The sequence below is a fragment of the Lampris incognitus genome, chromosome 13 (assembly GCF_029633865.1).
Source record: "Lampris incognitus isolate fLamInc1 chromosome 13, fLamInc1.hap2, whole genome shotgun sequence".
Taxonomy (NCBI): Eukaryota; Metazoa; Chordata; class Actinopteri; order Lampriformes; family Lampridae; genus Lampris; species Lampris incognitus.
This window is the reverse complement of record NC_079223.1, coordinates 16,870,540-16,888,004: the sequence shown is the minus strand read 5'-3', so window position 1 is coordinate 16,888,004 and position 17,465 is coordinate 16,870,540. Positions and strand designations below refer to the sequence as shown.

General features: G+C 46.4%; 1 protein-coding gene across 1 annotated transcript in view; it reads left to right on the top strand.

Annotated features, from left to right (window-relative positions):
* The window catches only part of akt3a (v-akt murine thymoma viral oncogene homolog 3a), a 51,890-nt gene that overhangs the window by 23,339 nt on the left and 11,086 nt on the right, over positions 1-17,465 (top strand). The window contains exons 8-11 of the mRNA XM_056291293.1: positions 193-321; positions 8,035-8,249; positions 8,532-8,619; positions 15,246-15,348. Of these exons, the coding sequence (XP_056147268.1) occupies positions 193-321; positions 8,035-8,249; positions 8,532-8,619; positions 15,246-15,348 (535 nt within the window). The remainder of the gene's footprint in view (positions 1-192; positions 322-8,034; positions 8,250-8,531; positions 8,620-15,245; positions 15,349-17,465) is intronic.

Sequence of the window (17,465 nt, the reverse complement as noted above, 5' to 3'; positions counted from 1 at the left end):
CCATCCAAACTGAAACAAATAAATGGTTGATCCGAAGACAATGAGCATGTCCTTCTTGGACATGCTGATTTTATGTTTTGGGTAAATGAGTCCTGCCCCCACAACGAGTCCTGTCCCTTTGAGATGGGCGTGTCTGGAGAATCTAGAGGTTCTGGTGCCGGTTATTGTAGTTGTCTCCATTTCCTCTTCCAGTTGGAGAACCTGATGCTGGATAAGGACGGCCACATCAAGATCACAGACTTTGGCCTCTGCAAAGAAGGCATCACAGACGCTGCTACCATGAAAACCTTCTGTGGCACTCCAGAGTACCTAGCACCGGAGGTAACTCCCTCATCTTCCCCGCCTTTTCCCGTCTCTCTACTTTCTTTATTTTCTCTTTTGTTCCGATTGTAGTGGTAGTCCGGTGGTAGAGCAGAAAAGTCTGGGCGTTTTAGTTTTCAATTGCTATAGAGAGGTGGCGCGGTGGTTAGCGTGGTCACCTCACAGCAAGAAGGTCCTGGGTTCGAGCCCCGAGGTAGTCCAACCTTGGGGGTCATCCTCTGTGTGGAGTTTGCATGTTCTCCCTGTATCTGTGTGGGTTTCCTCCTGGGGCTCTGGTTTCCTCCCACAGTCCAAAGACATGTAGGTCAGGTGAATCGGCCGTACTAAATTGTCCCTAGGTGTGAATGTGTGTGTGTATGTGGGCCCTGTGATGGACTGGCGGACTGTCCAGGGTGTCTCCCCGCCTGCCGCCCAGTGACTGCTGGGATAGGCTCCAGCATCCCTGTGACCCCGGTTGGGATAAGCAGCTTGGATAATGGATGGATGGATGGATGGATGGACTGCTGTAGAGAGCAGCTGCATCAAATGTCCCAGTTAGATTCAAGTCAAGTCTTCTAGGTGATCTTTGTGGAAAATGAAATGCCACAGTGGTACAATATATATATATATATATATATAGGTAAAAATATGACATAGGCATAGAAATAAGATAAAGTAATGTATCAGATGACGACACATGTGCGTGGTGGACCAATATTATGACAGCCTTACTATAGGTATGTCAAAGTTTTTAAAATGGGTGAACACTTTTTGGGTAGTGTGTGTGTTTGTGTATGTGTGTATGTGTATTTGTGTGTGTGTGTAAGTCTTTTGCATCTTTATACTAGCATACTGATTTTGTATGTGTTTAATACCACATTTCATTACAATCACTTCTATATATCTGGTAAAGAATGGCAATGACCTTACCAAAAAATGGCCTTAATCTGAATGAAAATAGATGGTAAGGTAGAAAAAAAGACAAATTCACATTGTTGAGTTTTGTTAGCAGATCTGATCCATAAAGGATCTGCACTAAAAAATGTGAAGTAGATGTATGTTTGGATAATTTTGCACATACAGTAAGTGGATGGCTATTAAGAGTTTCACAGGTTGTTCCTAGTCGGAGAATGTGGTGTCAGTATATTTGGTTCCTCATATTTCACCACCGCAGGACATAAATTGCATCTGATTTGATGCATAAATATAATTTAAAAATTCTCGTGAAATATTTCTCAGATGTAAACTGTCAGATATCGTACGCAAAGTCCTGTTCAGTGGGAAGACTGACTGAGGCTTTGGAGCGCATGACGGCATCTTTGGTGTCCATGGCCTCCTGCCTTTGTAAACGGTACAGTTACAGCCCTGTGTTCAGGTATCACACAATGACATATGTACACACACACACACACACACACACACACACACACACACACACACACACACACACACACACACAAACCACATTCTCCATGGCCATCTGGCCAGCCAAGAGTATTGCTTTGCACTCAAGAGGCTAGCAGTTTCAACTGGCACTTATATGTATGTATGTATGTATGTATAGATAGATAGATAGATAGATAGATAGATAGATAGATAGATAGATAGATAGATAGATAGATAGATAGATAGATAGATAGATAGATCGATCGATCGATCGATCGATCGATCGATAGATAGACCAATCAGCCAAAACATTAAAAACACCTGCCTAATATTGTGTAGGTCACCCTTGTGCTGCCGAAACGGCACTGACCCGTCAAGACATGGACTTCACAAGACCTCTGAAGGTGTCCTCTGGTATCTGGCACCAAGACGTTAGCAACAGATCCTTTAAGTCCTGTAAGTTGCGATGTGGGTTCTCCATGGATCAGGCTTGTTTTTCCAGCACATCCCACACATGTGCAATCGGATTGAGATCTGGAGAGTTTGGAGGCCAAGGCAACACCTTGAACTCTTTGTCATGTTCCTCAAACCATTCCTGAACAGCTTGTGCAGTATGGCAGGACGCTGAAAGAGGCCACTGCCATCAGGGAATACCGCTGCCATGAAGGGGTGTACTTGGTCTGCAGTGGTGTTTAGGTAGGTGGCACGTGTCGGAGTAACATCCACATGAATGCCAGGACCCAAAGTTTCCCAGCAGAACACTGCCCAAAGCATCACACTGCCTCCGCCGGCTTGCCTTCTTCCCATAGTGCATCTTGGTGCCATTTCTTCCCCAGGTAAATGACACACATGAACCCAGCCATCCACATGATGTAACAGAAAACGTGATTCATCAGATCAGGCCACCATTTTCCATTGCTCCAAGGTCCAGTTCTGATGCTCTCGTGACCATTGTAGGTGCTTTCAGCGGTGGACAGGGGTCATCATGGGCACTCTGACCAATCTGTAGCTACACAGCCCCACACACAGCAAGCTGTGATGATGCACTGTGTGTTGTGACACCTGTCTATCATAGCCACCATTAACTTTTACAGCAATTTGAGCTACAGTAGCTCTTCTGAGGGAGCGGACCAGACGGGCTAGCCTTCGCTCCCCATGTGCATCAATGAGCCTTTGGTGCCCATGACCCTGTCGCCGGTTCACCGGTTGTCCTTTCTTGGACCACATTTGGTAGGAACTGACCACTGCGTACCGGGAACACCCCACAAGACCCGCCGTTTTGGAGATGCTCTGACCCAGTCGTCCAGCCATCACAAGTCAGTCAGATCCTTACGCTTGCCAATTTTTCTGGTTTCCAACCGTTCAGCTTCAGGAACAGACTGCTCACTTGCTGCCTAATACATCCCACCCCCTTGACAGGTGCCACTGTAACACAGTAGCCAGTGTGATTCACTTACCTGTCAGTGGTTTTAATGTTTTGGCTGGTCGGTGTATACCGGAGCACAGAGCAAGGCTGTGGGTGGCGGCGACAGAGAGAAAGAGATGAAGGGAGAAGAGGAGGGGAAGAGTATATCCTACTTGAAAAAGTACGGAAGACGATTTGGCGCAGCATTTTGTTTTCTGTTTTTTTGGTTTTCTTTTTTTTTTTGGAGCCCCTTCCAGTGCATGCCAGGAGCTGATTGGAGGCTGTTGGTTATTTTTCACAGGATGTGTGTGTGTGCCTGTGTGTGCGTCTTCGTTGTTGTTGTTGTTGTGTGTGTGTGTGTGTGTGTGTGTGTGTGATTGCAATAGATAGTAGAAAGTGCGGGCTCAAGCGAGGCAGATGGCGGCAGATGGGCGAGGTTGGAGGAAGGTGCTCGCAGAAAAAAAAAACCTGGAAATCTACACCGCCGCCGCCGCAACTCGCCCGCCCGCACACTCCGCTCGCCCGCCCGCATGTAAAAATAACACAGTGTGCTCGGAGCCAAGTTACAGAGATGCAAAGTAGCAAAGGATAAAGAAAAAAAAAACGGGGTGCTGTGGGGGGTGAGAACAGAGGAAGATGAGAAGGAATGGAAAATATTTCAGGGTTACAGGAGGGAAATTCGGAGTTGGTGCCGGCTGTGTGACAGCCGCTAATAACATGCAGAAATGGTATTGTCCAGCAAGCCGTCCTAGAGGAGGAGGTTTGTGTGACAACGCCGTGTTGTTGTTCATACTTTCAGTGATGGTGGCAAAAGAGAGAGGTTAGGGGGGGATTGATGAACGATAAGCAGGGTAGGGTCCTTGCAGGGGGGTGGAGAAGGATCAGAGAAGACACACGGGGGCAGATTCAGTTGAATATTTTCTCCTCTTATTTTTGCGTTGGCCACACTTCCTTGAGGCTGTTTTTTTTGGGGGGGGGGTGTCCCCAACTGTGTCCGGCCAATTACCCCACTCTTCCGAGCCGTCCCGGTCGCTGCTCTATCCCCTCTGCTGATCCGGGGGAGGGCTGCAGACTACCACATGCCTCCTCCGATACATGTGGAGTCACCAGCTGCTTCTTTTCACCTGACAGTGAGGAGTTTCGCCAGGGGGATGTAGCGCGTGGGAGGATCACACTATTCCCCCCCGATTCCCCCTCCGCCCGCACAGACGCCCCGACCGACCAGAGGAGGCGCTACTGCAGCCACCAGGACACATACCCACATCTGGCTTCCCACCTGCAGACACGGCCAATTGTGTCTGTAGGGACGCCCGACCAAGCCGGAGTTAACACAGGGATTTGAACCGGCGATCCCCGTGTTGGTAGGTAACGGAATAGACCGCTACGCCACCCGGACGCCCCTTCTCGTCTTGTTTTTGCGTCGGCCACACTTCCTCGAGGTCATTTTAAGTTGAAAATGTTTGGGACCTCGAGAGTATTTGGGTTTTTTGGTTTGTTCGTATGTGGCCGGTTGTGTCCGTGTCCACAGGAGTTTGTGTGTGGTGTGTGTGTGTGTGTGTGTGTGTGTGTGTGTGTGTGTGTGTGTGTGTGTGTGTGCGGTGCTTTAAAAGAGGCTTTTTTTTTCAGCAATAAAAAGAATTGTATGATCCTGGGGCCAAGCCAAGCTGGTGACGATACAAAACACATGAGTACACACGACTTCCAAGATACTGACCAGGACAGTCTTTTTAATGACACCAACAATATGGGCGTGTGTGTGTGTGTGTGTGTGTGTGTGTGTGTGTGTGTGTGTGTGTGTGTGTGTGTGTGTGTGTGTGTGTGTGTGTGTATGTGTTCCCCGTGCCCTGCTGGGTATCTGGGCTGGTAGAGCCACAGGCTGTGTGTACGCCTGTCCTGTACCATCCACTGCTGTCCAGGCTGCCAGAGAGCTCATCCCGCGAGCAGCTCCTAGCTGCCACATGGCGGGACCAACAGGGACCGGGACAGGACACGACCTTCCCTCTCCCCTCCCCTCCCCTCCCCTCCCCTCCCCTCTTTCTTTTCTTTTCTTTTCTTTTCTTTTCTTTTCTCATCTCGTCTTCTCTGTTCTGCTACTTTTATATTTGCCCCCCTCTCTCAGTCCTACCCTATTTTCTCTTGTCTTCTTTCTCTTTGAAAACATACACACACACACACACACACACACACAACTTGTAAACATGAATACACACACGTCAGCATGAGTGCACACACACACACACACACACACACTTGTAACACACACACACTTGTAAGCATGAACACACACACACACACTTGTAACACACACTTGTAAGCATGAACACACACACGCACACTTGTAACACACACACTTGTAAGCATGAACACACACATATACATACACACACACACACCCACACACGTAAACATGAACACAAACGTGAGCATGAACACACACACACACACTTGTAACACACACACACACACACAAACTTGTAACACACACACACACACACACACAAACTCCCATGCCTTGGGCTATGGGGCAGCATTCTGGCTTTTTGTGGATTAATTTGCTCCCTGCCTGCGACCGAACTGCCACCACTCCAGGACACACACACACACACACACACACACACACACACACACACACACACACACACACACACACACACACACACACACACACACACACACGGGATGAGTGTGTTTGTATACATTTGGTGATTTTTTCCGTACAAAGACATGCACAGTTCCACTCCTTCAGCTGTGCAAAAACAATCTTGTAGGCTAATTTGAATTTTAAAAGCTGCACTCAGTGTGTGTGTGTGTGTGTGTCTGTGTGTGTGTCTGTGTCTGTGTCTGTGTTGCGCACATACATCTGAGAGTCGCCTGGCCGCCTTAGCCAGCGTTATCTCTCCAGCCGTAAGAATCAATAGTGTATCTGGCTGTCAGCTTGGTTTTCCCAGTATTGCTTTGCAACGGCCAATAGGGTGACCAGCTCACACACACATACACACACACACACACACACACACACACACACACACACACACACACACACACACACACACAGTAACAGTTACAAGGTGCCTGTCTAATCAACACACACAAGCATTTAAACACAGTTGCAGATGTCTGTGTGTGTCAGTTGCGTTTTAGGTTTGGGGACCTGGTTAAAAGTAGACGACAGCAAGCTGTCTGTGGTGCTGAACCACTGCGGTGACCACCCGGCCCGCTGGTGGTCCCGGTTCCTCTCCGTCAAACTGAAGCGGATCTGCATCACGAGCAGTTACTGCTGTGATGCTACTTTCAATATGAAACATGCAAGAAGAGGAAAACTACTGAAATTAAAATGGCTTCATCTTCAGCTTAAAATCTTTACATCCGTCAGCTGTAATCACTGAAGATTGTCACGTGTAGTGTGAACATGACTGTGTTGTTCTTCTTGATCTGTTATATTCTTCTACAAAATGGGCTTTTTGATAGGTTTGGAGGTGTTACGACAACGCACGAATAGAATTCGGCACGTCTTAATTCAATTCATTTTACTTTTACCACTTCCTGTCTGCGCTGCTAAATACGTTTATATACTTGTATGACGGACTGTGTTTGCTCATGTGTATGTGTTTGTGTTTGTGTGTGTGTGTGTCAGTGTGTGTGTGTGTGTGTGTGTGTGTGTGTGTGTGTGTGTGTGTGTAACCTTGGTGGTCCATTGTTAGCAGTGAGGAGATGTTATTATTATTGGGGAAATGTGCAACATATGCTGCTCTGGCCTCTCTCCAACCCTGCCTGTCCGTCTGTCAGTCACACACACACACACACACACACACACACACACACACACACACACACACACACACACACACACACACACCATGATCTAACATGTTAATCACGGCGCCTCGTTATGTTAACGAGTGCCACACCAACAGCTGAAATACTACTGTCCTCTTCCTAGCTCCTTCAGAGATGAGTTGCGGAGCACCCGGCAGGATGAAAAGGAAGGGGGGAGCTATTGAAGACATGATTAGAAGATGGAGAGGGGAGGATGAGAGGTTGGCGCTAGTGAGTGGTGCGGAGGAGAAAGATGGTGTGTTTGGGAAAAAAAAGAAAAAAAAGAAGCAGAGCAGGTAGACAGTTTGGTCAGAAGGCCTAAGGCTCAAGACTTTGATATTGAAGTGATTTTTTTTTTGTCTTTGACCATCTTTCTCACCACACACACACACACACACACACACACACATACGCACGCACACACACACACACACCAGCGTATAGTAGCTGTGCAAGCCAACTCGGAATACCGACAGCCTTCACCTTTGGTGCAGGATATTCCTGCCATCTCTTCTATGGATGTTCTGTTCTTGTCTGACTTTGCCAGGATGGGCTCGGCGTGCCAGATTCGAGCTGGCGGGGGTGTCTGGTGGGCCATGCAGCCCACTGACACTCTTATAGTAGCAGTAACCTCTGAAGATGTGCCATCCTCGTGATGTTTGCTACTGTATGTGTGCGCACGAAAAGAGACGGAGGATTTTTGGGGGTTTTTTTCCCGTTTTTTTTTTTTTGCCAGGCCGTAAAGATTTCTTATAGCTTTAATGGGAGTCTGGCACCACAACCTGCACCTCAGCCCTCCTCATCTGTTTGGGCACTGCTGCAATTAGTTGCATTCTGTTCACCTTAGACAAGTTTTCCTTTTTTTTCCAATTAATTTTATCCCTGGAGCCCACAGAGCAGATTTCCTCTCCTTGGCCATCTTGATCCATCGCTTATCTCTTTGTCTCCGTCTGTATGCGTCTACCTCCGTCTCTTTACTACCTACCCTGGGCACTCTCTGGTGTCTAATAAAATAAACGCTGACGTACCAAATAAAAGCAGATGTCCAGTAAATGTAGACACATTTAAAATGTTGTCTTTCTCTCTCTTTCTCTCTCTCTTAACCCCCACCTGAATCGCTTCTCAAGGTCCTGGAGGACAACGACTATGGCCGGGCGGTGGACTGGTGGGGTTTGGGTGTGGTGACCTATGAGATGATGTGCGGCCGGCTGCCCTTCTACAACCAGGACCATGAGAAGCTGTTTGAGCTCATCCTCATGGAAGACATCAAGTTCCCACGCACGCTCTCGTCTGACGCCAAGTCCCTGCTGTCTGGCCTGCTCATTAAAGACCCCAACAAACGGTGTGTGGGCGGGCGCGGGCACGGGGGTATGGGCTGGAGGGTGGGGCGTTATGGAGGTACACGACGTAGGCACGTCTTGCCATCTTCTGTGACAGCGATGGATGGGTGGCTTGCTGTTGCTGTGTAGATTTAAATTCTGAAATGTACTGGGGACCATGACCCCGTAAAATGCACTTACGGGCACACTGGCACACATTTACATGCTTGTAGGCATGTAAATATATGCACATATTTAACATGATAGTCCTCTGATGTCTCCGCTGTCTTATTTATGTCCTCTAGGCTCGGCGGAGGGCCCGATGATGCTAAAGAGATCATGAGACACAGCTTCTTCTCTGGAATTGACTGGCAGGATGTCTATGATAAGAAGGTACGGGCTTACATGATGTACACGACACGTATGTGCAACATGCACTCATATATCCAGGGGTGGAGAGTAGCCAAGTACTGTACTCAAGAACATTTTTTCGAGTATCTGTACTTTACTTGAGTATTTTTTTTTTGGAAACTTGTGACTTTTACTCCACTACATTTCAAAGACAAATATGGTGCTTTCGACTCCACTATATTTCTATGAAGGTTCCCGGTACCCTGCGCTCACACCGGCAGCGACTTTATCGCTGTGTGTTGCCAAGTTGCTGTGTCGCTGTTGGGGGCTGCAGCCGCCGTGTGGGCGTTGCTGACGTAGTTTTGAGGAAGTGGGCTAAAATGTAGTGACAGGAGATGCATCAGTTTTCTACAAAAATGTACGTACTACTAAACCCATCCATCCATCCATTATCCGAACCGCTTATCCTGCTCTGAGTCGCGGGGATGCTGGAGCCTATTCCAGCAGTCATTGGGCGACAGGCGGGGAGACACCCTGGACAGGCCACCAGGCCATCACAGGGCTGACACACACACACACACACACACACACACACACACACACACACACACACACACACACACACACACACACACACACACACACACACACCTAGGGACAATTTAGTACCTCTGATTCACCTGACTTACATGTCTTTGGACTGTGGGAGGAAACCAGAGCCCCCGGAGGAAACCTACAGACACGGGGAGAACGCCACACAGAGGACGACCCAGGATGACCCACCAAGGTTGGACTACCCCAGGGCTCGAACCCAGGATCTTCTTGCTGTGAGGTGACCGCGCTAACCACTGCGCCACCGCGCCGCCTATCCTACTAAATATTATAAATAAATACTATATTTTATATTTATATGTTAAGGCGGCATGGTGGTGCAGTGGTTAGCACAGTCGCCTCACAGCAAGAAGGTCCTGGGTTCGAGCCCCGGGGTAGTCCAACCTTGGGGGTTGTCCTCTGTGTGGAGTTTGCGCATTCTCCCCGTGTCTGCGTGGGTTTCCTCCAGGGGCTCCGGTTTCCTCCCACAGTCCAAAGACATGTAGGTCAGGTGAATCGGCCATACTAAATTGTCCCTTGGTATGAATGTGTGTGTGTGTCAGCCCTGTGTGATGGCCTGGTGGCCTGTCCAGGGTGTCTCCCCCTGCTTGCCGCCCAGTGACTGCTGGGATAGGCTCCAGCATCCTCGCGACCCTGAGAGCAGGATGAGCAGTTCGGATAATGGATGGATGGATATTTATATATTATATATATATATATATTTTTTAATTTATTTCTGATTTTTCCCTTTTTTCTCCCAATTTAGTGGCCAATCGATCCCTATTTTAATTCAAACACCCACCCTCAAACTGCATGCGTTCGCCAACTGCATCTCTCCGGCCGGCAGTCTCGAAGGAGACCGCCTCCCCACTTTTTGTGACAAGGCGACTCCAAGCCGAACCACTGTTTTTCCGACACACACAGAGACGCATTCACGTGACGAACACAAGCCGACTCCGCCCCCCTCCTGAAGACAGCGTTGCCAATGATTGCTGCTTCATGGAGTCCGGCCATAGTCGGATCTGACGAGACCGAGGCGCGAACCCCAGTCCCCAGTGGGCAACTGCATCGACGCAAAGCCGATGCTTAGACCGCTACACCATCGCGGACCCCCGATATTTATATATTATATTTACATCATCTTTGCTATATTCATCGTGGCGTTGTATGTTTGTATTTTTGTAAAGGCAGGCCTATTAATATATCGCCCAATATATGCGTGAACCCACAAATCGGGTGCATTCCCGCTGAAAAATATGTTTTGGAGGGAATTTATTTTGCTATAAATAGTGTGATATTGCTTCATACACTGCTGTTTCACCATGGACCGCAAAATAGCATTCGCAATCGTTGCTATCCATGTACGGAGACAACGCCGCCAGAGGGGATTTTTATATGAGCGGTTTTAATTTTAGCTGATTCACTTATGAAAAAAAAAAGAAGTCCTGCTCAAAATCATTCACAAAGGCTATGTAGGTACTGTTCATGAGGAATTTTAGCTAGCGTCATTGACAACTGCTTACATTTGCCATTCACTTGATTAAACCTCACCACTCATCCCAACAATCTCGGAGATCTGCCTCCATGCATCATTTTATTATATTTTTTTTAATTAAAATCCCTGTAAATGAGCAGGGGTGTATCGTACAGGACAGGAAAGCCAGCAACAGCTGCAGTCAGCTTCTCCTCCATGTTGGCTATGGGGAGTAAAGTGCTAATATAGGAACCAGAGTTTAAGAAAACGTTTCACAGTGAAGGAATATAAGAGCTGTGCCTACCTCGGCTGCCAGTGAAAGGCTTTTTAGAGCAGCTGGACTGATCTTCAGCCCAAGAAAGGGAAGAATTAATTCACACAACTCTGAAAACCAGCTTCTGCTGACGCTGAATAAGAACTTCTTCAAGTTTAACTAGTTTGACCAGACTGAGAATTGTCCCACCTGTCACCTGTGAGATGGACAGAACAGTAGAAGTCTTCCGTCCATCCATTATTCAACCCCCGTATCCTTACTCAGGGTCGCAGGGATGCTGGAGCCTATCCCAGCAGTCATTGGGCGGCGACAGCAGAAGTGCACTTCTTTTGGACTTTAAAATTGGATAGAAGTTACCTCAAAAAAAAAATTTTTGGGGGGGGGGGTATTTTTTCCCCCTTTTTCTCCCCAATTGCACTTGGCCAGTTACCCCGCTCTTCCAAGCCGTCCTGGTCACTGCTCCACCCCCTCTGCCAATCCGGGGAGGGCTGCAGACTACCACATGCCTCCTCCGATACATTTGGAGTCGCCAGCCGCTTCTTTTCACCGGACAGTGGGGAGTTTCGCCACGGCCAGTTGTGTCTGTAGGGACGCCCGACCAAGCCGGAGGTATCACAAGGATTCGACCTGGCAATCCTCGTGTTGGTATGCAACAGAATAGACTGCCGCGCCACCTGGACGCCCGTTAATGTTACCTCAAAATTAACCAAAACTGCATTGTCTGAAAGTTTTGTTTGGTTGTGAATTAATAATAATAATGATAATACTGATGATAATCATAATAATAAAGATGATAATAATAATGATGACAATCGTAATAATTCATTTTATTTATATAGCACTTTTCTAAAACAATACCACAAAATGTTTCACCAAAAAATAAAACCAGACAAGGCAAAAACAAGAGTAAGACCGAACAAGTAAGAACAAAAACAGCATAAATAAAAACAAATATCAAACATATATTGAGGTTTGTTTGTTTTTTTGTTTCATTTAAAGCAGTGTTGCTGTTGGGCAGTTATAAAGCTAGAGGTGTGTAACAGGGATTTTAAGTTAAGTTGGATGTTTTATTAAATTGTTTTATTGTTGTTTTAAAAAAATGAAAGAAAAAAACAGCAGCTGTCCTTTTGTCGGTTCAGTTGTGTTTCTGCAGGCATCTCTATGGGCTTTGTAGAATATCCTACAAGCTGTTTATTCTACAGGTCCTACAAGCAAGTCAGTGCATTCAATAGGTTGTTTCAGAGTCATTAGGTCCTGTAAGTGCATTGTGGCAACAATACAACAATGTGTCGTGCTCTATTCCATTGCCTACCAACACGGGGATCGCCGGTTCGAATCCCCGTGTTACCTCCAGCTTGGTCGGGCGTCCCTACAGACACAATTGGCCGTGTCTGTGGGTGGGAAGCTGGATGTGGGTATGTGTCCTGGTTGTTGCACTAGCCCTCCTGTGGTTGGTCGGGGCGCCTGTTCGGGGGGGAAGGGGAACTGGGGGGAATAGCGTGATCCTCCCACGCACTACATCCCCCTGGCGAAACTCCTCACTGTCAGGTGAAAAGAAGCAGCTGGTGACTCCACATGTATCGGAGGAGGCATGTGGTAGTCTGCAGCCCTCCCCGGATCGGCAGAGGGGGTGGAGCAGCAACCGGGACGGCTTGGAAGAGTGGGGTAATTGGCCGAATACAATTGGGGAGAAAAGGGGGGGGGGGAATTCCAATAAAGAAAAACAAAAGAAATTTTACTTTTGAATACTTAAGTATTTTTTAAAAGCAAGTACTACAGTACTTTAACTCAAATAAAAAAATTGACCGAACAACTTTCATTTGTACTGGAGTAATATTTGACCAGGAGTATTATATTACTCAATTTCCCCTCGACGATAAATAAAGTATTCTGATTCTGATTCTGAGGAGTATGTATACTTTGACTCAAGTAATGGAGTTGTGTACTTTGTCCACCTTTGCTCAAATCTGGCCTGCCTCATTTGTTGCTTGTTATTTTCTCTTTTTATCCCACCATTTCGGTCTCCCAGAATCGTTTGTGCTTTGTTAAAACGGAAGTACTATCAAAATACATAAAAAAAAGATTTTTGTATTCAAATTTACCTTGTAAACTTTTCAATGTTCCTTGTTGAATTGACGGTGCTGTAGATACTAAAGGTCAAGATCAACTGCCGCTTTGAGGTTGTCCAAGTTGATATGCTTGTTGTCTGTGTATCAACATGAACCATATTAAAATACATCCAGATGTCAACTTTCACGTCTCCCCTTTCTCAAAATATTTATGCCAACAGATTTTTTAACCGTGCTGAAATGAACACTTGTACTTGATGTTTCAACTCATTGTGTGTGAGTAGAAGGAGCTTTAAGCGCCATAAAAGCACTTATGTGACACATGCTAGCATAGGCAGCCTTCATCATGCATGAATACACATTAAATAACACACACACACACACACACACACAAAGATGACAGAGGGAAGTGCAGGGCATAATGCAAAGGTGTGATCTTGTGTCCCTGAGGGGTGTGTGTGTGTGTGTGTGTGTGTGTGCAAACACAAGTGACACCTCCAGGTGTGAGCCAGGTGCTCTGCGTGGCAACACTTATTGTATGTCACAGAGTTGCTGATTGTTTTTCTTTATCCCTGTCCTTTCTTTCTTTTCTTCTTCACCTAATTACTACAAAATAATTAGCTGTTGGGGTAATTGACTGGATACAATTGGGGAGGAAAAATCCCCCAAATAAAGAAGTAGTAATTAGCTGTTTAACTTGAATGTCAGGTGAATATTGAATGTTCTGCGGTGCAATTAATACATATCCCTGCAACACAAAATATTCAAAAATACTTGTGTTTGGTTCAATGAAACTCGTGAATTTATCCCATACAGTGTTTAATGTAGATTATATTTAACAACACATTATAATGACAAGGATGCAAACTACAGATCAAGAAAAGCCCCTATTTTACTTACTATATGATACTCATAAATTAACAGAGGTGGTATGGTGTTGTATGAGGAAGTCGGGAGTTGCAGAGAAGTATGTAGGAGTGGTGCAAGATATGTATGAGGGAAGTGTGGCAATGGTGATGTGTGCGGTTGGAGTGACAGATGGGTTCAAGGTGGCGGTGGGATTACATCAAGGTTCGGCTCTGAACCCTTTCTTGTTTGCAGTGGTGATGGGCAGGTTGACAGAAGAGATGAGGCAGGAGTCTCTGTGGACGATGATGTTTGCGGATGACATTGTGATCTGTAGCGAGATTAGGGTGCAGGTTGAGGAGATCCTGGAGAGGTGGAGGTATGCACTGGAGAGAAGAGGAATGAAAGTCAGTAGGGGCAAGATGGAATACCTATACGTGAATGAGAGGGAGGACAGCGAAATGGTGAGGATGCAAGGAGTAGAGGGGACAAAGGCATACGAGTTTAAATACTTGGGGTCAACTGTCCAAAGTAATGGGGAGTTCAGAAGAGAGGTGAAGAAGAGAGTGCAGGCAGGGTGGAGTGGGTGGAGAAGAGTGTCAGGAGTGATTTGCAACAGAAGGGTATCAGCAAGAGTTAAAGGGAAGGTTTACAAGATGGTTGTGAGACCAGCTATGTTATATGGTTTGGGGACAGTGGTACTGACGAAAAGACAGGAGGCGGAGCTGGAAGTGGCAGAGTTGAAGATGCTAAGATTTTCACTGGGAGTGACGAAGAAGGACAGGATTAGAAATGGTTATATTAGAGGGACAGCTCAAGTTGGACAGTTTGGAGACAAAGCAAGAGAGGCAAGATTGAGATGGCTTGGACATGTGTGGAGGAGAGATGCTGGGTATATTGGGAGAAGGATGCTGAATATGGAGCTGCCAGGCAAGAGAAAAAGAGGAAGGCCAAAGAGGAGGTTTATGGATGTGGTGAGGGAGGACATGCAGGTGGCTGGTGTGACAGAGGAAGATGCAGAAGACAGGGAGAAATGGAAACGGATGATCCGCTGTGGTGACCCCTAACGGGAGCAGCCGAAAGTAGTAGTAGTAGCAGATGTTACTCAGAAATTAACACTCTTTATAGTTCAAATATATCCGCTTTCCTCATAAGTTGCTCAGTTATTTCCATGTCATGAATCTCCTGTAATTTAAAAGGTTGCCCATATGCACAGACTGTGCTGACTTCGTCGAAAAGAAATATCTACCTAAACATTCAGTCATCTTTTTAATTGTCTGGGTGCACTCGTGCTTTGTGCCCTGTCTTCCAATAGGTTGTGCTGTGTTGGTTTAGCAGCACTAAGGCTGCAAACTGCAAAATTATTTTGATGAACTCTCATCTTCCTTTCCTCTTTCTGTCCCCTCTGTTTTAGCTGCTCCCTCCTTTCAAGCCTCAGGTGGCCTCAGAGACAGACACCAGATACTTTGACGAGGAGTTCACAGCCCAGACCATCACAATAACCCCACCAGAGAAGTGTGAGTCTCTCTCTCTCTCTCTGCACTGCATGCTGGGAGGTTGAGTGTGTGAGTGATGGTGGTTTATATGCAAGTGGCCCGGAGTTTTGATTTGTTTTCTGTCTTTTTTTAAATTTGTTCCCGGATTTTCCCCTGTATTCTTCATCTGTCCTATGTGCATGATCAGGTAAATTTTCTTAATACCTTTTACTGAGTGTTGGACAAGTGTTCAGTGGTTTTGTAAGGTGGTTTTCGAGAGGAATGGCGTCCTTTGCGACGCCACCTCTGTCCATCCGTCATGGGATCCAGATAGTCCCGCCCAGTGTGAGAATGGAGGAGGTTTGTTGGCCATTGAAGAGCAAGTTGGATATGGCAATCCACTGTTTGCTTCCAGGATGAACTAGACTGTGGTGGTGTTGTTGTAGGAGAAGCATCTTGTCAGTGAGATGATTGAGAGTGGTGTAGTTATCAGCGACATCTATAGTGCTGTTTTCCAATTGTTGGTTCCCTCTACCGGAATCACTGTGTCACGTGTTCTACGGTTTAGCTCCAACAAACTGTTGGAAAATGAGCTGTGGAGGTTTGGAAAATTTGCCATTGCTTTCAATACTGTCAGTCTCATATGTAAAGATCCGAAGCTGAAACATGTTCAGTCTCTCAGGAGGCAGGGGTTTATGTTTTTGGACTCTCCGACACAGAGTTTGGAGGTTTCCTTTAGTGTTAAAAACAGTAATGGCTCATATAGGGTGCATGCTAGTTTGGGGCCATTAAAATGTTTTGAGTGTGGTGATGTCAATCATGAGTGCTTTGCATGTCCGCATAGACAGCAAGCGGAGGCAGACACCCAAGATGCTACCATCCCGCCCCCCAGTAATGTCTCTGAGACGGGGTGAAGGGAACAGAGTCAGTTGGAGAAACCTCCTGCCCCACTGGTTGTAGATGAGGAAATAGTCTCTCAGCCTATGGCCTTAGAGCTAGGGGCAGAGCTTGCGGAAACACTTGCAGCCAAACAGGTGGCTGCATCCAGCAGCTCGGCAGGGACTGAAGATGTATTCAGTGGTGAGGGACAGAGTTTGAAGGATGGAGGTAGGCCTATGTAGGGGAATACTGAGAGTGTAGAGGAGATTCTCAGTAGCCTGGTAACAGGTGAGGCTAAGGATATGGAATATGATTCGGAGTCTGAGAGTGTCAGTTGGTGAAACATCATATCGCAACACAGACATGTATTCTCTGGATGACATAAATGGTTTTTTAGATGAAACTTTTGGGAAGTCAGGAAAAGTAAAAGATTATTCTAATAATACAAAGAAGTTCATCAGGTCTGTTAGTTTTCTGCAAAAGCTGGTTGGTTTGGAGCTGCTCGATGAGAAAAAAAATGTTTGGCTTTGAGCGGCATGTCACAACCTTGAAAAAGTCAGCAAAGGGAAAAACTGTTAGAAGGACAACTTGTAAAATAAATTGTGATCATGCATCACAGTGTGCTTTATTCTTTTTTCTGTTGCATGCCGGTCTGTTTATGTCTTTTTCTCTGCTCTACACTCCTTATGCAGGGGCTCAAGGTTGGATCTCTTAACATTAATGGTGGGAGGGACAGCTGTAAGAGGGCTTTAGTGGCTGAGGTTGTGAAGCAGAAAAAGATAGATGTGGTTTTTTTTTCTGCAGGAAACTCAGAGTGACCAAACTAATGAGATAGATTGGGGGCAGCGGGGGGTAGCAGTGTTTCTAACTGAAAAAAAAACAATCCAAGGATTTTGTCATCTGTAGAGTTAGTTAAGGGGCGATGTCTGATTGTAAGGGTAGAAATTGAAGGGTGCCTTTTCTGTTCAATGTCCATGCCCCAATTCAGGGATTAACCCTTCTCAGTGTTTTGAGGGAGGAGCTGCAGAAGTATAGTCAGGAGCAGCTGATCATAGGTGGGGATTGGAACTGCACCACTGACTTCACCATGGACAGGACCACATATTCAGTCACCTGGTAGCTTAGGCAGAACAGTCAGTTAGATTTGCTAGATGTATGGAGGTTGAAACACCCCACTACTGGACAGTACACAGGGGCCAGGGTGAGTGGTAACAGGGTGACTACAACCAGGCTAGATAGGTTCTACATGTCAAAGTCACTTGCATCCAGTCTAGTTACTA